The sequence below is a fragment of the Felis catus genome, chromosome D2, assembly GCF_018350175.1.
Source record: "Felis catus isolate Fca126 chromosome D2, F.catus_Fca126_mat1.0, whole genome shotgun sequence".
NCBI classification, from domain to species: domain Eukaryota; kingdom Metazoa; phylum Chordata; class Mammalia; order Carnivora; family Felidae; genus Felis; species Felis catus.
This window is the reverse complement of record NC_058378.1, coordinates 33,751,796-33,772,250: the sequence shown is the minus strand read 5'-3', so window position 1 is coordinate 33,772,250 and position 20,455 is coordinate 33,751,796. Positions and strand designations below refer to the sequence as shown.

The following is a 20,455-nucleotide window of genomic DNA, read 5'->3' as shown; positions in this document are numbered from 1 at the left end:
AGGCTCACTCTGGTAATAGATACATTTGTTTTTATGTTTTACCTGTTTTTCCTATTCTGCTTCATGAACTGAGTGGGCTCTTTTTATTGTTAGCACCTTCACAGCTCATTGCCACATGAATATTGTCTATCCAGGTAGGCCCTGTACCAAAGTTCATTTTATTTATCTGCCATTTTTAGTTCCCGAACCCTGCCCTGTTTTGCCTCACTTTTCAGATATCCTTGGAGTTCTAAGAAGCAAAGCCCTCTCCCCACTCACTGCCAGGAAACAAAGTTCAACGTTGCAGCTCCTCTATTAGCCTCTCACATCTTTTCTTTTCTAAAACAACACATTAATCCAAAAGCAAACAGTTACTCCATGGTAAGTTTGAGAAACTCATAACCAGGAATCCTGCACACTCCCCTTTCTGTCAGTATTTTCAGATTGGGGGATGTGTACACATGTGCTCACAAACACACCCACATAGAGACCGAAAACATTGGGAGATGGTAATACACATGGACCCTGAACTGTTTTCTTCTAACTGCAAGATATGAAGAAATCTCAGGACCTCTCTTTCGAGAGTGCTTTTCCCTTCTACATGCTGGGTTCAGTTCAGGTCAGGGCAAGCTGCCAACCTAACAGGACAATCAAGACCCGTCACATACTATCCCTCAACGTTTCCTGATGAAGGCACTTTGATTTCCCCAAAGCACTGATGATTTGTTGGCAATGGCGAAAGCAATGACCTTTTGGGATCAGAGGGAAATTCAGTGCTTCATCTTGTCTAATTCTAGAATCTCTTTTGCTTAGTCCTGTAGACTTTGATGTGTGAATAATGTTAGGGTCTCTGGCACTTGTGTCTTTTATCATAAATTAGTACCTAAAATCATCCCAAGATACAACTCTTTCCCGGCCATTCCTCTTTTCAAACAGACCTCTAACTGTATTTCTTCTGTATATCGCTTCATTTCTTCCACATTTGGAACCTGGACTTAAATGTTTATCACACTAACAGATTGCTTTTCTCCCTCCCTATCCCCTGTCCCAAATTCTCACTTTCTGTAATTTCCTCACTTCGTAAGACAGAAAAATGCATCTGAACAAAGGTGTGGAAATTTACTTTATTTCCTCCAGATAAATTCTTCTCTTCTATGATGAGGTGTAGAATGACACATGAATGATGAGAAATCCTACATTAGTTTATCTGATAAAGCTCAAGAAATGGTTCATCCTCACTAATCCCTTAAGTGAAGTTACAACACTTAACTGGGTATGCAAATGGCAGTGACTGTTGTGCATTTAGGAAGTCAGACATGGCAAAGTGATCATCTTTTCCTTGGGTCACAAGTTGAGCAAGTTAACTGCAAAAGACTTAACTATCATAAACCCCACTGGGGTGCAGTTACCTCAGCAAAACATCACTGCATCTGATTTATTACAGAGTACCCTGAGGAAGACCTTGGCTCCCACTTTCCTCATCCCTTCAGATGACTTAAATATGACTTTTATTTAAATCCCGGGTTGTGCTATTTTTCTTAATTCTGTGAGGATGAAAAGTCAGGAGTGGGTTGAGGTTTGCTGTATACTTTCAATAGTAAGATAAAATTCTATCAGGCACATTTTGGCAGTTAGTATAAATCCAGCATTAACAAGATACCTGCTGAAGAGATGTTTGCTTCCAAGGCCTCAATGAAAATTGCTGAACAAAGGCCTATATCCAAACTAATGCTTCAACTTTCCCTCTGATTTTGACAATCATCATCTTATCAGTTTGGCATTTTTGATTGCCTTTGAAGAAGAACTTCCTTAACACTGCTGTTAGAGGCAGCCCACTGTAGGATTACCTTCTACTCTGCCTTATTATGAAGTTGTCCTGGAGATGGCCTTTTATCACCTCCCCTTTATCAACTGATCTCTCTTATGCCCCTCCAAGATACTGAGAAAGGATCTAGATGTCTCAACCTGAGTTAAGCAGGCAGGGTAGAACAGTTTGGCTTTTCTACCCACTCCTTAATCAGTTGGTGGGCGATGGCTAATTTGGGGGGCAACCAGAATGTCCCATTCTGTTGCTGAGTGTATGGATTATTTCTCCTCAGGGCTGTGGCCACCTCATCATGACTGAACCAGCCAGCTGCCTCTAGTTCTCTCAAGTTCACCTGGATCTAAAAGACATAAAGAAAAACAGGATGTAAGGTTAGGAGCTATAAAATTTAGAATACTCTAGCCAAACGTGAGAAGATGTTTCCGGAACTGAGCAATACCTGGGATCTATAGGCTGGGAGTTTTAGATATTGCACAGAAGCAAGAGAGGCATAATTAAAAGGTGAGAGTTAAATATATTTTTGTAAATAGTGAAAAAGAAAAAAGTTCATCTTAAAAATCCTGGAAGCACAAATACTGAAATACTGAAGAGTGGTTAACAGTGAGGTGTAGTATATAAATAATGTTTATTTTTCTTTGTGCCCCTATTGATTATATAACTTTCTATTTAAAAACATAAAATTACTCTTCTTTAAAGGATAAGGGATAATTAGTGATAATCAAAAGCGTAGTATCTTCTTTGCAACGCAAATTCCCCCCACAGGAAGCTGAGACAGATGAGATATTACGAATTCTATGCAAACCGAAACACACAGGTAGGAACCTGTGCCCACAATGCCATCTGTCAAGGCATGCTACCGAAAAGCAAGATGAGGCCGGGTAAGGCAACATCTAAATCCCTTTCTATCAGAAGTTCCTAGGATTTTATATAATTAGTCCCCAACATCCTAACAGACTTGAACAGTAAGACCCATCCTGAAATCCATCATTCAATTTGATTGATATATTTATTGTGTACCTTCTCTGTGCAAGATGCTCTGTAAAGTCCTGATAATGAAAAACAAACTGTCTCATGACTGAGATACAAATAAGGAAAAGTGGTGATTATGTTGGTGCTCTGAATTTTCATGGAGATTGTTTCCTTTATAAGATTGCAAATTCTTCAAGGGACCAAATCATATGTTACACATCCTTTGTATAATGTAGACAATGCTGGTTAACATACATGCCTACTAACCAACTTGAGTGAAGCAAAGGAAATAAACAGCAGAAGGGAAGCATCAGAACTTACCTCTGTCTGCCCTGATTTCACAGTTGCATGACAAGCAATCATGAGTGAGCTATTAGGAAAGGGCCAGTGCTGGGATGCAGAGTACTGCAGTCTTTCCACTTCCAATCCCACCTCTTCTGCAACTTCTCTTCGGACAGCCTCTTCCAGACTTTCACCTATAAGCACTCAGATTAATTCAGGACAGCCCTGCAGCGGGAAGGGTAATACAGATGCCCATTTGTGAAAGGAGCAGAAACTGGCTCCAAAGTTTCAATGAAGTATTCTTGGGAGAGCCCTAAATCCCGAGTCTCTGTAACGAGTCTCTGTAACAGCGGGAATCAAGTCTGGGGCTGGAGGCTGAACTGCAATACTTACACTAGTCATTTGGTTAGTTGTAATGCAAAATAAGAGTGGCAGTGGGAGAAGCTACTGCTGACCTCAGCCTTAATAAAATTTTAATGCCACCTTTCACCATTTGCAAATTTTACCCCAACAGACTGAGAAAAAACAACCTGTAAATGCTGAATTCTAGTTAATACAATGCATGCTGAAATATTTAGGGAGAAGTGTACTAATGTCTGCAAACTATGCATCAAAGAATAAAGCGGATTGGTGGATGGATAGAATAGATAGATATGTGATAAAGTAAATGAAGAAAAAAATTATGGGATTTAGGTGGTAAGTGTATGGATAAGTGTTAACTGTAGAATTCTTTCAGCTATGCTGTATGCTTGAAAACTTGCCTAATATTGAAAAATTATAATGCCAGAAGGCAGTTATTTTTTTTTTTAATATTTGTTTATTTTTGAGAGAGAGGAAGAGAGAGAGCATGAGGAGGGGAGACACAGAGAGAGAGGGAGAGAAATAATCCCAAGCAGGCTCTGCGCTGTCAATCCAGAGCCCGACACGGAGCTCAGTCTCACAAATGGTGAAATTGTGACCTGAGCCAAAATTGAGAGTTAGACACTGAACTGACTGAGCACCCAGGCACTCCAGAGAGAAAGAACCTTAAGCAGGCTCCATGCTCAGCACAGAGCCTGACATCTCATTGGCCTTAGGACCATGACCTGAGCTGAAATCAAGAGTCAGATGCTCAGCCAACTGAACCACACAGGTGCCAAAGAAGGCAGTTTTCTTGACATCATAGGGAAGAGGGTGCTTAATACTCCAAGCACTGTGGCAACAAGGCAAAGAAATACCTACTATTATTAAGCTTTTGTGTCCTCCAGTCATCTGTATATGCCCTAAACTCCTTACCTATATCACAAAAACCTGCCAAGGCAGAATACATTCCCTTGGGAAAGGAACTCTGGCGGGCAAGCAGGCATCGAGTCCCATCTGACACCAGAGTGATCACCACAGGAGCCATCTAGGAAAAGGGGATAGAAACTTCGACATTAGGGCTTTGGAGCCTATTAATGGGATGAAGGATTGGATAACTAAGGAGAGCCTTTGAATTGTACAGGCTTTTGTCCCCAGGACAGAGTAGCGCATAGCCTTCTTGGATTACTGTCCTTTTAAAGTAGTGCTTACCTGTGGATAATAGATAATCTTATTGGAAGGGCATACACGCTTGCTGCCAGCCATATTCTTCTTGGTGGGCTGCCCACTTCTGCTACAGAACTGATGACCGTCATGCCAACGGAGAAGAGCCTGAGCCTAGGAATACAAAGATGGGCTTGGTTTCATTTGGAGAGAATATGGAGCTCACCTATAATAGTCCTGGGCCTAGTATTTAGAGCAAGTCAAAGGGAAAAGCCAGTCCCTTTCCAGCTCACCTACTTTATTATTTTTGTAATGTTTATTGATTTTGAGAGAGAGAGAGAGTACGAGCAGGGGAAGGGCAGAGAGGGAGAGAGAATCCCAAGCAGGCTCCACGCTGTCAGCACAGAGCCCCACTTGGGGCTCAGTCTTACAAATCGCAAATTGTGAGATCGTGACCTAAGCCAAAATCAGGAGTCAGACACTTAACTGACTGAGCCACCCAGGCACCTCCAGCTCACCTACTTTAAATGGTTATTAACTGTTTAAACTTACTTTTTTTGTTTGGTTTCTTTTTTTCTTTTTTCTTTTTTTTTTTTTTTTTTTGAGAGAGAGAGAGAGAGGGTGTAAGCAAGCAAAGAACAAGAGAAAGAGAGGGAGAAAGAGAATCCCACGAGGGGCAGAGAGAGAGAGAGAGAGGGAGAGAGAAGCGGGGCTCACCCAATATGGGGCTTGAGCTCGCCGGAAGTGGGGCTCATGCTCACCTAAAGGCAGGACTCGAACTCACAAACCATGAGATCATGAACTGAGCTGAAGTCAGATGCTTAACTGTGCCACCCAGTCACCCAACCATTTAAACTTTAAAAACAAGGAAAACTGTCTGAACATATTCCTCTAGCATCTAATATGAATAAAAGAAAGTATTTTAAATGTATTATGAATTATTTAAAGTACATATAATATATAAAGTATTGTAATGAATGCCCCATGCACTTATGACCCAACTTAAAATAAGACATTACCTCAACATGTACTCCTCCCAATAAAAGTGGAATTTGTTTGCAAATAAAAATGTTTAGAGGTGTCTTTTTAAATTAAATGAACAATTTCTTGCCCTTCTCTTCCTGTTCCAAAGGCAAGGCTTTAGGGAAGGGACTAGGAAGCCTTGGGGAAGAGTCTAAAGGGCTTGAGCATTTTTAAAAGTAAACACAAGAGCCTTGGGACTGAGTTTTGAGATGGAGTTGAGAGCACAGAAAAAACCTGAAGGTTGGTACTCTATGGAGCAGACCAGTAGAGAACTCTCTTGACCGTATTTTTTTTTTTTTTTAATCCAGTTGTCTTTTCTCTCTGGCTTCTAGGTTCTCCATGCCAGGTGAGGCACCTGGGTTCCTGTTACAAGCCCTGTAGGGAGCCCTCCCTTTGTACAAGTACCTGAATGCTGCAATGAGCAGACTTGCGTAAAATTTTATATTAATTTCTAATGTCAATAGTGACTTGGTTCCTGGGGGCCGCAGCCAGCCTGGGACATCTGTAAGAATTTTTGGGCGACTCACCTAGATGTTGTTTCTTTCTTGCTCCTCTTCCTCTGTGTAATCTAAGTGCATTAAACATATTTGCAGGGGTGTCTGGGTGGCTCAGTTGGTTGAAAGTTGGACTTTGGCTCAGGTCATGATCTCCCAGTTCATGAGTTTAAGCCCCACAACAGGCTTGCTGCTGTCAGTGCAGGGCCCACTTTGGATCCTCTGTCCCCTTCTCTCTCTGTCCCTCCCCCTGCTCACTCACTCACTCTCTCTCAAAAAATAAACATTAAAAAATATATATTTGCAGAAAAAAATTAAATGAAAAACCAACAGTACTTCAGCAAGTGAAATCCAAAGCTGTGAGGATGTCATTAAAGCAATACAAAGTAATTTCTCATAGGAGTAACATGATGATGTATATATTATGCTGTGGGTCATTAAAAATATCATGAGGCTGATAATCAGACTGCTATAGGAGAAAATGGTCCTGCCAAAAATAAGGACAAAAGGAAGAAGAATAAGCACTCTTCCTATAGCACATTGTCCAGCCAAGGTTTGTAGGAAGGACTATGATCTCTCTGCACAGGAGGAAATCAAATGTCATTCTAGCCTTGCATATGCTTGCATGTATTCACCCATCAACACTGCTTTACTAAATTTTCTAAAGAACTGAGAAGTCAGAATCTACCGTGGACAGCAAGGAGGCATCCTTTGTATTCAGCTGAAAGAGAGCCTTCCTCAGCTCCATGAAAGACCCCTTGAGCTCTGTCTCCATTTCTTGTTTCTGTAAGGAAGCTAGAAAAGGAGAAATGAGAATGAAATGAAACAAATGCCAAACTTTGCCTTGGGGCCCCTCTCAAGGATACCTGTTGGAACAGTGTTTCCCAAACTCACCTAATAAGACTTAACTAGGGAAAATAAAAAATGTATAGGTTCTTAAGCCTCTACCTGGAGATTCTGAACAGCAAGGGAGTGAGGGCCAGAAATCTGTATTTTTTAATAAGCATTAGGTGATTCTTATGTTCATGCAAATTTGAGAAAAATTAGAGCATAGTATTTCTCAAGATCCTCTTCAGAGTAAAATACTTGCACTAGCCACATGCTATCCCTGAAAAAGAGGTAAAATGGAATGTCTAGGCTTCTATCTGCACCTCATTCCAGCATCATTACATTTACACCTAGACCCTGAAAGAGAGAAGGAAAGCCTAATAGGAGCCATGAACCTATACCAACCTGGTTCCCAAATGTAGGTCTGAAGACCCTGAGCTACTGCGTGGTAACATATTTCTTCCCACTTGAGATAAGAACAATGTCATTAATTTTAAAACACTGCTTATGAAATAGTTAAGAAATATAAAATGTATCAAGGTACTGAGAATAATACAATAAACATCGGTGTACCTACCACCTGAGAAGGTATTAAAATGTTCTTTACTTTCTTTAAATGATAATGATAGTAGATGGTAGGATTTTTTATATCCTAACTTAAAAAAAATACAAAGTTAATAACCTTTTGGTGTTCTCAAAATTTTCTTTGAAATTTTGCTATTATGTTGAAACCCCAAAGTCTGAGCACCACTGGGAAGTGCCCATTAGGAAGAATGTTCTATACCATTTATGGAAGAGGAGCTATTTAGACCTAGATCCAGAGCAAACCATGCTTCATGCTGTTCAGAGCATCCAATCAGCACAGAATCTTCTATTCTTTGTGTGTCCTGTCCAAACTTAGCTAGGAGCCTTTCCAACTCTAAGAAACAGAAAGGGAGAAGGGAGAAAAACAAAGGTTTTAATTAAATCACCACAGCCATATTAGACTCATAGGAAATCCTCTACTTCAGTTTGAAGTAGATATACCTGCTTCTAGTCACTGCCTTGCAGCTAATTAGCAATGTCATCTTGGTCTAATCACTTAACCTCTCTAGGCCTCCACCTTCTCATCAGCCACCTAAAGTGTTTAAAGAAGGAATTCTTACTGTGTAACACTGGACTCTCATGAATGTATCATGAAAGGAGCATATCCCCTAGTTAAAAAAATACACAATAGTTAATGTAGTATGACACTGGGGAAAAAAATGTGTCATGCTTAAAATGGAAGAGAACAAATCAGTTAAATATGATTTAGTGTCCAGATTATGCTGCTTGTATGGACTAGGGTAGATGATTCATCTGAGATCCCAGTCTGTATAAGACAAATGATGCCTAGAGAGAAAACCTGTCCTCCTCTGCATGAAGGACTTATATTTATTTGTTCATAACACAACATAACATTGCCTTCTGATGGCATCCTTATACTCTTCCGCACTGCTAGAAGCTATCCAAATACTCCAATATCTGACCCATGGAGGAAATTCACTGGCTTTGTTTGTATTTAGAAGTCAGTATATAGTGATATCATGTAAAACTGAGAGTACCTTGAATGCAAAATCCCAATGGCTTAGGTATGCCTAGTTACATACCCTAAAAGAGTTCTCAAAACAAGTTAATTGTAAATCACTTTTAATTTTGACCCTTCTAAAATTTTTTAGACGAGATGGGGCACGTTCAGGGTGGTATGGCCGTAGACCCTTCTAAAATTTTTTAAAATTTATTTATTTTGTGGGGCGCCTGGGTGGCTCAGTCGGTTAAGCGTCCGACTTCAGCCAGGTCACGATCTCGCAGTCCGTGAGTTCAAGCGCCATGTCAGGTTCTGGGCTGATGGCTCAGAGCCCGGAGCCTGCTTCTGATACTGTGTCTCCCTCTCTCTCTGCCCCTCCCCCGTTCATGCTCTGTCTCTCTCTGTCCCAAAAAATAAACAAACATTAAAAAAAAATTTTTTTTTTTAAATAAAATTTATTTATTTTGAGAGAGAAGAGTCGAGGAGGGGCAGAAACAGAGAGAAACAGACAATCCTAAGCAGGTTCTGCACTGTCAGCACAGAGCCCAATGTGGGGCTTGAACTCACGAACTGTGAGATCATGACCTGAGCCAAAAGCAAGAGTTGAACAGTTAACTGACTGAGCCACTGAGGCACCCCTTATTTTGACCCTTCTAGAGGAAATGAAGTCCTGACGCAGATCTTAAACAGTAGAACAGTGTGCAACTCCATGGAGGCTGGAAATCACTGGCCTAAGGCAGGGTTTGGCAAAATATTTTAGGCTTTGCGAGCCATGTGGTCCCTGTCACAACTGCTCTGCCATTGTAGTGCCAAAACAGTCACAGACAACATGTAAATGAATGAGCATGACGGTGTTCCAATAAATATTTACATTACAAAACAAGCAGTGGGTTCCAATTTGGACAGCAGTCTCGCTAACCCCTCGTTTAAGGCAGTACTGGTTCACACCATCACCATATAATATCTGGACAACTCAGGTTTGTACGCTACTAACTGGCAGAAACAGTTTGAAAAATCTGGACTCTCAGGTCAAAAGATCCTTTCTCAGGGATGTGATATGGATGGAATTCTGCTTAATGGCCGCAGGCTGGTCTATTCCACAGGTCCTCTTTGGGCTTACCTAGTAGGCTATGCTGGGGGGCCTGGTATTGATGTTCTGATTTCTGAAGCAAAGGAGCCAGGCTATGGAAGAGGTAAAATGCTCCTGTCTGCTGGGCTTTTTTACATGCATCATCATCTTCCTTCAGTTCAAATAAATACCTGTATTTTGGAAATAAAGCATTACAAAACCACACCTACTTATACAACATTCACCTTTTAGAACTCTGTCCCTGCATCCCTCTCCTACCATAGTTATTTCCTTTTATTTATATTATATCCTAAATTGCTCTGAAAAGGGTTTCAGTTGGCTGCAGGCAATCATTTCATTCCTTCCTTTGTGCTACTATACACATTTGCCCATACTTCTGTGGTTGCACTCCTATTATACCATTTGTTAATTTGTCTGTCTCCCCTGAAAAACTATGATCTCCTTCAGGACAGGGTCAGCCTTAGTTCTGTATCTCCAGTAATTAGCATATTGAATGGCTCAATTCAATAAATATTTATTGAATTGAACTTCAAGGGTAATAAATATTTACTGAATTGAACCTCAAGGTACTTTGCCAATATTACGCTGTGAGGCAAGAATTTACATGCAGTGGAGTGAAAGAAAAACAAGTACAGTGATAAAACATCAACCACAGAATACCTAGAGATGGGAGCAGACTTTATTATTGCAGACAAAGAGCAAACAGTATAACTTAAGTAACTCTCATTCAGTCTAGGGATGATAAAGACCAGATTTTATCTTCAATCCATTGTAGCTTCAAACATCTAGTCCCCACCCACCCCACCACCCCCGTGGACACCATTAGCTCCTTATTTCTATGGAAGAGACCACTAATGGGAAAGTGATGCCCATGCTTGACCTACACTTAATAAGTGTAATATTTTCAATAGCCAAAATACAAATACAGAAAAGACAACATCCTATCATTAGTTTCTCTAAAAGAAATAGTATTTGATCCAGTTCTAGGCTTTCCAAGCACCTTCATTAAAGATGACCTAAGTCAAGAGCCTTGGAGATCAGGTCAGGGTCCACATGACTCAAGGGGTACTGAATGTGGGATTCTCCTTCTAGAGCCTTAGGGATAACCATTCTTGCCTGCTAAAAGCCCCCAAAGAGACTCAGACTTATGGCAGATTTTGTCACTTAAGTGGGCAACACAGTTTATGGTTATTTTCTGTAGGATCTGGGAGCTTTTGTAACATCAATAGTGTTAGCTCAACATGGAACTGCAAAGCAAAATGATAAATGTGCCTCAGTGGTCTCTTTAGGAAACTTTTTTTTTTTTAATTTTTAAAAAAATGTTTATTTATTTTTGAGAGAGAGAGGGAGTGTGAGCAGGGGAGGGGCAGAGAGAGTACACACAGAACCCAATGCAGGCTCCAGGCTCTGAGCTGTCAGCACAGAGCCCAACGTGGGGCTCGAACTTAGAAACCAAGGGATCATGACCTGGGTGGAAGTCTGATGCTCAACCCACTGAGCCACCCAGGCGCCCCAGAACCTATTTTTGACTGTATGATAAAGGGAGTTACAATGAGCTCTTTATAAACACAAGACCAAAGAAACCTGAGATCTTAATCCTCATGGTATTTTTAAACCTTTTAAAAGTGACTGCGGCTTCCTGGGGCAAAGACTTAATGCATGTCAAAGGAGAGACATGTGCCACTCAGAAGTTACCAAATATAAACAATAGAACAAACACTGCTGCCTTCCTAAGAGAACAGTAAGAGTGGTACAACCTGTGCTTTGCCCTAATGACCCTATAAAACAAAACACCTACAAAAACACCCAGGTTAAGTTCTTAAACTCGAGGCCTCACTGGAACTGGAACTGAGATCCTAAAAGATCCTTACATTTTTCTTCTTGATCAGGAACACTAATTTTAAAAATTCATTTTCCTCCCTTAGTTATAATAGCATGGAAACAACACTAAGATTATCAGACTTAAACTGTTTTTTTTTCCTATTTATAAAAATAAAAAGTCATCAGTAAAAATCAGTAAATATAGTTAACAATTTGTTCAAAAAAGGGAAATCATCAAGAATCTCACCATTCAGAGATGACCGCTCTTTACACCTGGGAATTCTTCGAACTATTTATTGTGTATCTATATGAATGTAGGTGTATTCAGAACCATACCTACTAATTTGTAGCCTTTTTTTCTTTAACGTTTTTTCACACCATGTTCCTTATTGAAAGAATTTCATTCAGGATTTTTTACTCATTTTTAAGTCACTTTAACACAGTCATTTTTTAGACTATTCAATAATTGTTCAATAATTCAATTATTGCTCTCAAAGTCTCAGCCTGAGAACTGCAAATAACCTAAATGCCCAGCAGTATCTAAAATAAGGGCTGCAGTTTTGTTTTCTCCTGCTTATGTCAGAGTGTATGCTTAGGGGTCTTTAAATTTTGGACTGGGCATTCCTGTCTGACAGAGCTTTTTATGTAGGAAGCCTTGGTTAGGACTGTATCTCTTCAGAGGAATTTTATATTTGCTTCTGCAAGGTGCCCAGGGGTATTATAAGTCTAGGACTACTACTTACATTCTTTTTTTAGGTTGGGTTTGGGATCCATACCACATAGATGGTGCAAATTTAAACCCCAAAACTATGAGAGCAGGACAGTGATTTCAGATTCATGGATTTCAAATTTGCCCAAGCCGTGACAAAAAAAGTCCTTTACCATCTACCTATACTGGTATAGGTTTTTTTTTTTTTTTTCCTGGTCTATCTTTCACTGGTAGTTTAGTTCTTTCTTAGGGTTGAGGGGATTAGAGTTATCACCTTATTTTCAGGAAACTTCATGAACTATCACTCAGTATAGTTTTTCATTCTATCATATGGGCATACCATAATTCAATTAATTTGTCCCTTACTGTTCATTCATCCATTCAACAATCCTTCGGTGCCTACTCTGTACCAGGTATTGTTTTATGCACTAGGGGTACCATAGCAGGAAAGACAAAGTTCTTATCTTAATAGAACTAAATATTTAAGTATGTCAGATATTTTAGATATTATTGGAAATTTATTTATTTAGAATGTTTCCAATTATAAATAATTTGCAATGAACATCCTTATATGTAAATCTTTTTATTTGTTTGTTTACTTATTTTGAGAGAGAGAGAGAGAACACGTGTGCACGAGAGGGACAGAGAGAATCCCAAGCAGGCTCTGTGCTGTCAACACAGAGCCCAAAGCCTCTCAATCTTACCAACTGTGAGATCATGACCTGAGCCAACTGAGCTTAGCCAACTGAGCCACCCAGGAACCCCATATGTAAATCTTAATCATGCATCCTTAATTCTCCTTAATATAGGATTCTGAGATATTTATATTTTATAATGTAATGGGCCAAAGAGAATAATCAGAGCTCAGGTTGGTCACAACTCACCGGCTCTTAGTGACATAAGTTGACAGCAGCCTATAGGACCAAAAAGATTTTCTCCTGCAAGCAATTCCACAATACAGGGACATTGTCCGGTCCTTAGAGAAAAGAGGAGTTTAAAAAAAAAAAAGTCATAGTATGCAATTTAAAGTAATGAATCACCAAGAGGGTTACACTTTAAGCCAGGATAGGATTACTTTTTAATATTAAGGAAAGAGAAACTGAATAGGAGTCAGATGATCTGGCTTTTCTAAATTGCATTTCTACCACTAACTAGCTGTGGGATTTCAACTTTTCAGTACCTCTTCTAATCCGCAAAATTGAAACCTGTTCTGCCTACCTAATAGGTTATTGTGAGAATCCACTAACTATCCATAAAAAAATATATGCTCCTCCTTCCATATTGCGGATTTGTTGTTAGAACATAGTTGCTAAGCCAAGATCTACGTTTCTCTCCTCTCCGGTATCTAAGCAGGGCCAAAAGTAGGTCTTAACATGGAATGTGAGTGGAAGTGATGTATATCTTTTCTAGGCTGAAGCAGTTAAGACGTGGGTATGCCTTCTCCATCCTCTTTCTTCCTACTTAGAGGACTCCAGAATGGCAGTCATTAGACGGAGAAGCTGTATCCTTGAATCACAACACAGAGAAAAGCCACCTGCCAACCACAAACCCCCCTCCACCACACCACTCTGGACTATTTGTGAGGGAGAAATAAACTTCTACCCTATTAAGCTACTGAATTTTTGAAGTTTGTTACAGCAGCTAGCATTATTCTAATACACAGGTAAGCCTGGGAGTGTCTCCAGAGTAATGGAGCTAAAGTTTCTCAGGATATATGAAAACCAGTCCCTCCAAGAATGAAGTAAGAGGAATCCTATAGATAAGAAAAATATAAAATCATGGCCATTAGGAAAATATTTCAAAAGGCAGCTATGCAAATCTACATGAATTCAAGATATTTTCTATTTTTTGAATCTCACTGTGAGAGAAAAAAAAAATTCTGTATCTTATGAATCCATTCTGCAGAAGGTGATTCCTTTTAAATTGTTTATCAATAAGTATTTTATTCCCCATGAAAAGTACATTTCACATTGGCAATAAAAGTCAAGGAGTTCCACTGAAACGAGAAAATCAGTACAGTTAAATAACCAACCACCCTTTTAACTGTGCCCAAGGGAAGCAAGCTTTAACACTAAACAAATCGCTGAGTTTGGGCTTACTTCTTGGTTGCATAATTGTGAATCACTGATGACTAATCCTTGGACAGTTTTGGCTAAATCTATGTCCTAGCCAAGGGTAAAATATATTTAGCAAACGACATTCAACAAAGAGTGTTTATTGAAAGCTGACTTTAGGCAAGGTCCTTTAAGGAACACAGAAATGTACCAGATGAAAAACCTGCTGTCAAGGGACTCTAGCAGGAGAGAGAAAACAAACAGCTTTCCCAGAAAACAACATGTGATATATGGGTTACAAAGCATTCTGGGAGAGTATTAAAAGCATAATCCCTATTTTAATAACCCAAAGACTTGTGTGATATGCTAGAAGAAATGTATTTACATTTCTCATATATGTACATGTCATATATATATGTATGTCTCATGTACAAACTCTGAGAATGTAAATATTTTGGGGGGGCAATTTGGGAATATCTATCAAAATGCTAAATAAACATCCCTTTTACCTAGCAATTTTTACTTCTAAAAATTTATCCTAAGAAGGAAAGGATATGTACTGGAATGTGAACTGAAAAGTGTACTAAAAGGGAATAATATACAGCTCTTAAAAATAAATAGAAAATAACAGTGGAAATGTACATATATAGTAACAGGGAAAGATATTCAGAACATATGATTAAGTAAAAAAAGCAGATAATATTTGGTTGGTTTACCATGATCTAATTTATAAAGAAAAAGACATATACATACCAGTAAATATATCTTAAGGTGACTAGAAGTGAACATACCAAATCGCTATTGCTAACAGATGACTAATTTGGAAGAATGGGATGGAGAGAAGGACTGAAAAGGGTACTTATAATTTTGACATTTACTTATACACTGCTGTACTTAAAAAAAAAAATTCTAACCATTTGTACATACTCCTTTACAATAAAATAAAGGTAATAAGTCGTCGTTCCTGAGACTCACTGCATACTGAGGCTAGTTCCAAGCCAGTGTTCTTAGGAGTACCTTACCACATTCCCCGGGAACCAAAAGGATTTCCTCTGGTGAATTCCTTGAATCCTGAGAGCCAAGAGCTGTTTGGTTGTAGCTATACCAACTAATCTGTGTGGCCCACTGGCTTCCTGATGTTTTTCCTAGTTTTTGTTACTAAATTAACTTTAGCTAGTTGTAGATTATCGTGGTCAGCTGACTCACGGGATGATGGTCACAGAGCTTGTAAAAAACATAGTCAATTTCTTAATGTAGGTTTGAAAACATACTAACAATCAAGAGGAAAACCAGACTTATTTTAACTGAGAATTGTACCTTCATTGGTGAGGCCATAAATCTAATAGATAAAGATTAAGTCTAATTCCTTTTCTAAATGGTCCCTTGTATATTTTTTATACATGTCTTATATAAAAACAGTATAGAGAGCAGTAAGAGATTATTTAAAAGTCAAAGAAGAAAAAATGATTTCCTTAAAAATCAGCTCTATTTCTCTTTTAAATAGCTCATTTAAATTATAAAGTTAACATAACTACATTATAGGACATCTAGAAAACAGAATTGTGAGAGCATCCATAGTATCACCACATAAATATAACATAATTTAATATGCATTTTCTAATCTTTTTACACATATAATGTCTACATATTTGTAATCTGAGGACATGCTGTTTTCAACTTGCCTTCATAAAACATGTCATAAGGAATTTTCTATGTTTTCGTATAAGCTATATAATTTTTCAACTACATAATACTACATTCAGGTAGACTCATCCTTATTTTGCTAAACTTTCCCCTGATTTTTTATTTTAAATTACCAGAAATAAGATACCACTAAATACTTGTGTGCATATTTTCAGGTTACTTCTTTTAAGTTTCCCAAAGTAGAATTACTGGGACAAAATTTAGTTTAAAATCCTATGGCTCTTTCTACACATTGCCACACTTACAAGATTCAGTAGTATTTACTTAAAAAAAAAAAAAAGCGAGGGTGGGGGGACTTTCATGTTATATCTCTTCGATTAACTATAGAGTTTGGGAGTGTTTTGAGATTTAATAGTTCCGGTTTCCCTTTTCAAATTGTTTGATGTCCCATGCTCATTTATTTACTGTGGTTTTACACTAGCATTTCAACCATTCTAGTTTTTAGAATATTTATAGTACATTGATAGCATTTTCCATAATGTGATCACAGGAACACACTATAGGAACCAACTGCTATATGTACTGCTCTTCTCTGTGGGCTCAGTCATTAAGACTGAACCTCTGTAGAAAAAAAGAGGTTCTTTTAACCATAAGGAGGATATATGAATTACTTTTAGGATGAAAATGTAATTTCTCATAGCTCCATACTATTTAGAAATCTAATGCAGGGAAACTTTGTTGCTTTTTTTCTAAATGGTTTGTGATTTGTTTACTCTTTTAGGGATCTTAAGGTATGATGTTTTATTCAATGTGTGTTGGCTCAAGGGCTCACCTTTAGTAAACACGGTGGAAAACAACTGGTAAACCTGCTACGATCCTCACATCCAGCCACTCAAATGCCACATTACAAAGAGAATAGCTGTTTTTCTTTGAATTGGCAATTACAATCATATTTTATTCCTGATGGCAAGCTAGGGATAAAAGCTCACTATTCACTGAATGAGTTTTGGAAGAAAATACTAGCACTGTTATTTTGCCTTAGATGATAAACTGAGGCCTGCCTTTCATTTTGTTTACAGTGCCTGTGCGTATCTCCAGACTGAGGAAGGAACAGGGAAGTCAGCATTGAAGAGACTCTGGACTTTTCTTCCAGGCTCCCTACTAACTGAATTTGTGACCTGGGGCTGTTACCTAGCTTGTCCAAGCTTGGTGTCTGTCTCACTTCTCACAAGGGAAGGAAGGAGACAAAATGGATCTAAAGTGTATTACAACCATCAAGTTTTCACATACTAATTCTCAGGTCCATTAGACTGCAAAATCCTTAAGGGTTGGGATTGTATCTTTCCCTATCTATAGCATCTAGCACTGTCCTACCACAGTGTAAAACACAATACATGTGAATGAATGAATGAATGAATAAATGAATTTATCCTATTTTACAAGTGAGGAAGATGAAGGTTTAACCAATCTGAAATCACAGTTTAGAAAGCGGTAATTTCAAACCCAGGGCTACATGGCTCCAAAACCCATGTTTTGATGCAAAATACATGGGAAAGCACTTTTTAACATTCATTTTTAACATTCATGTTTTTAAAAAGTACAAAGACTAATACAGATGAAAGAATATTATTTTTTACCAACAACTATTTAATGAGGAGGTAAGACTGTTAAGATTAACAATTTCTCTCAACCTCCTGTAATAAATAATTCCCACATTTCTCATCCTGTTCATCTTAACTGAAGAAAGAGTACTTTATAAAGCACTACAACATGAAGAAAAAGCCCATCTCGAATCTCTGTGGTACATCTACAAGGAAGTTTGGTAGTGTTTGAGAGAGCCCTTTTCAGACAGTCTGTCTATTCATTACTGTGGACCTCAATGGAATGAGGAAATATGCAAAACTGAGGATACAGATTTCAAGGTCTCACTAAGTAGCTTTATGGTTTGCTTTTTAAACATTGTTTCCTCCCTTAATTCAAATATAATCCAGGCACGATGCAAAGAAGTTAGCAAAATCCATTTTTAAATGACTCTCCAAGAAAGTATCAGAAAAATATTAGCTTCAGTTACCAGGTAAAACTGTGGTCATTCCCTGGTTTCTTCAAGAAGTAAGGGAGACTAAGCTAAAATTACAAAATGCTGTCACCGAGAGCTTTTTTCAAGTTTTGATTATGTCTCCCCATAAAATCCCTCCTGCACTTGGAATCTCAACAGTTTTCTGTTCTACTGTACTCACTCTGAATTCTGTTGGGGGAGGGCACCTTCCTAGGCCTCAAGAATCAGCAGAAACCAGGAAACTTCTAATGTTCCTGGGAAGTAGGGCTTCCCTTCCCCTCAGGGACCATGGCTGCCTCTGCCACACTTCCCAGAATCCCCTAGAGATGTACTCTGGGAAATGTAGTTCTGTTTTCATGCTAGCTGTAATTGTAAACATGATTTTGCCTCACTCCCCAGAATCCACCTAGAGATGCACTCTGGGAAACGTAGTTCTATTTTCATGCTAACTAGTTGTAAGCATGCTTTTGCCTCACTCCTCAGAATCCACCTAGAGATGCACTCTGGGAATTGCTTAATCCACAATTGTGCTGCTACCCACTCCAACTGCAAAGTTAACCATGATTGTCAAAAGCATGATCTAAGATCTTCACAATTCATTATCTGGAAAACTGTGTCTTTGGAGACTATAAACTAGCATTAGATTCAATTTTGAATAACAAAATGATAGTCAAACCCATCCTAATACACAGAAAGCATATTTGTTGTGGGGGAGGGAAGGAGTGTTGAGGCAGGAAATCAGATAACTTTCAACCTTTCTGTACCTTTATTTCTGTCTCTGTCTACCCACTTTAGAACTAGCTGTAACATTTCATGAAATTCTGCAATTTAAAAGGACCTGACTGTGTCTAGATGTGTGGCAGCTTATGTTAAAATGCATCCCTTGATCAACCAAGGTAGGATTCCATCTGTCTGAAAGCAGTCCTCCAGCAGAACTGCTTTGGTTCTGCTCTTTTCTCTACTTACTCCTAAAGTTCCTTGCTTATAGATGACAGTTTTGAAGTCCCTTCATTTACCATGTATTTAATGAATACCAAATGTACTTAGGACTATTATTAGGATCAGATATAGCAGGGGAAAAAGACATGAAAATTTCTGTCCTCCTGGAACTTACATTCTAAAGGAAGAAACAAACAAGTATATATACAATGTGTCAGGTGGTTATAAGTGCTAAGGAGAAAAATAAAGCACAATAAGAGGAGGGAGGATTTTGCTATTTTTTATAGGATGGCGATGGCGAGCCTCATTTGAGCAAAGATAGTGAAGGAGTTGAGGAAGGAAGCCAGGTGGAAATCTGTGAGAAGAGATCTGTGGACAGAAAAAAATCAGCAGATGCAAAGATCCCGGGGAGGAATTGTAACTGGCAGATCCAAGGAAAGCCCAAGACAAAGCATGATGGTCAGAGATGAGGTCAAAGAGTAGCCAAGTACCAAATCACGTAGGGCTTCACAAGTCTTAACAATTTTTGTAGAGCCATTGTAATGCTTTCAGTTTTTACTCTGGGATGGATGGGATGTTACAGAAAAATTTGAGCAAGATCTCAATTGAGTGAGATGATCTGACTTACATTTCAAAGGAATTACTCTGTGTGTGGAGATTAGACTGTAGGGGATAAGAGTTATTAAATCCTGAATGTCATTGTTAATGTGTAACTCAGTTACATGGGAAGCAAGAATGGTAACTGGTTGACCAGCCGTTTCTTTTGGACCTTTTCATTAATACATGAACGCAAGCTTTTTATCAGGCTGATTCATTGTCCTTAAGGAAGGCACAGAAAATTTGAAGGATATAAGATTATAAAGTCAATAAGTTCCAAAGAGATGGGGAAGCACGCTTAGGGAAACTTAGGGATCTAATAATTTTTTATTTTTTATTTTGTAAAGTTTATTTATTATGAGAGTGTGAGTGCACGTGTGTGAGCATGTGAGCATGCGAGATGGGAAGGGGCAGAGAGAGGTGGGGGCAGAGAGAGAATCCCAAGCCGGCTCCATGCTGTCAGCACGGAGCCCAACAGGGGGCTTGATCTAACAAGTGAGATCATGACCTGAGCTGAAATCAAGAGTCCATTGCTTAACTGAGTGAGCCCCTCTAATAATTTTTTAAAAATCAAAATAACTATATTTTTGAGCAATTAAGTGTTAAGTGCTACATAAGAAAAATAGTGCTATGGTCTGAATGTGTTCCCTCAAAATTCATATGTTGAAATAATAATACCCAATGTAATACTATTACAAGGTGAGATCTTTGGGAGATGTTTGGGTCATGAGAGTGGAGCTTTCATGAATGGGATTAATGCCCTTATAAAAGAGGCCCAAGAGCACTCCCTTGCTCCTTTCACCATGTGAGAAGTCGGCAGTCTGCAACTTAGAGGAGGGCCTTTACCAGAGCCCAACCATGCTGGCACCCTGATCTTGGACTTCCAAGCTCCAGAATTGTGGGAAATAAATTTCTGTTGTTTATAAGCTACCCAGTCTGTGGAATTTTGTTGTAGCAGACCAAATGGACTAAGACACATAGTCAAGATTAACTGGGCATTTACTGTGCTCCAGGTACCATGTAAAGTGTTTCATATATTATCATTAATCCTCACAGTCTATGAGATATGTATTATTATTCTTTGCACTTTACAGAC

At 38.8% G+C, this 20,455-nt stretch overlaps 2 protein-coding genes across 11 annotated transcripts in view; one reads left to right on the top strand and one right to left on the bottom strand.

The window, feature by feature from the left end:
• The window catches only part of ECD (ecdysoneless cell cycle regulator), a 50,676-nt gene extending 30,387 nt beyond the window's left edge, over positions 1-20,289 (top strand). For 4 of the 7 annotated variants that reach the window (XM_045040140.1, XM_045040139.1, XM_003994047.6 and 1 more), the window contains one exon: positions 16,847-20,289. In XM_045040140.1, coding sequence (XP_044896075.1) covers positions 16,847-16,896 — 50 coding nt within the window. In that variant the 3' untranslated portion in view covers positions 16,897-20,289. Of the gene's footprint in view, positions 1-2,078; positions 3,090-5,913; positions 6,181-16,846 lie in introns of those variants that run through there. The other 3 variants (XR_006587014.1, XR_006587015.1, XM_045040142.1) reach the window with 3 other exon arrangements.
• Positions 1,085-18,123, bottom strand: NUDT13 (nudix hydrolase 13). Of its 4 annotated transcripts, none has more exons than XM_003994049.6 (9): positions 18,005-18,123; positions 12,954-13,045; positions 9,570-9,709; positions 7,688-7,822; positions 6,764-6,870; positions 4,607-4,732; positions 4,331-4,442; positions 3,095-3,249; positions 1,085-2,144 (listed from the first exon to the last, which is right to left on the bottom strand). In XM_003994049.6, the coding sequence occupies exons 2-9, from the start codon at positions 13,034-13,036 to the stop codon at positions 1,950-1,952; spliced, it is 1,053 nt and encodes a 350-aa protein (XP_003994098.1). In that variant the 5' UTR covers positions 13,037-13,045; positions 18,005-18,123; the 3' UTR covers positions 1,085-1,949. The 4 variants fall into 4 exon arrangements, with proteins under 4 accessions (XP_003994098.1, XP_019668833.1, XP_019668832.1 ...); XM_019813274.3 differs by lacking the exon at positions 18,005-18,123 and adding an exon at positions 15,141-15,472; XM_019813273.2 differs by lacking the exon at positions 18,005-18,123 and adding an exon at positions 15,146-15,469.
• Positions 20,290-20,455: the final 166 nt, after the last annotated feature.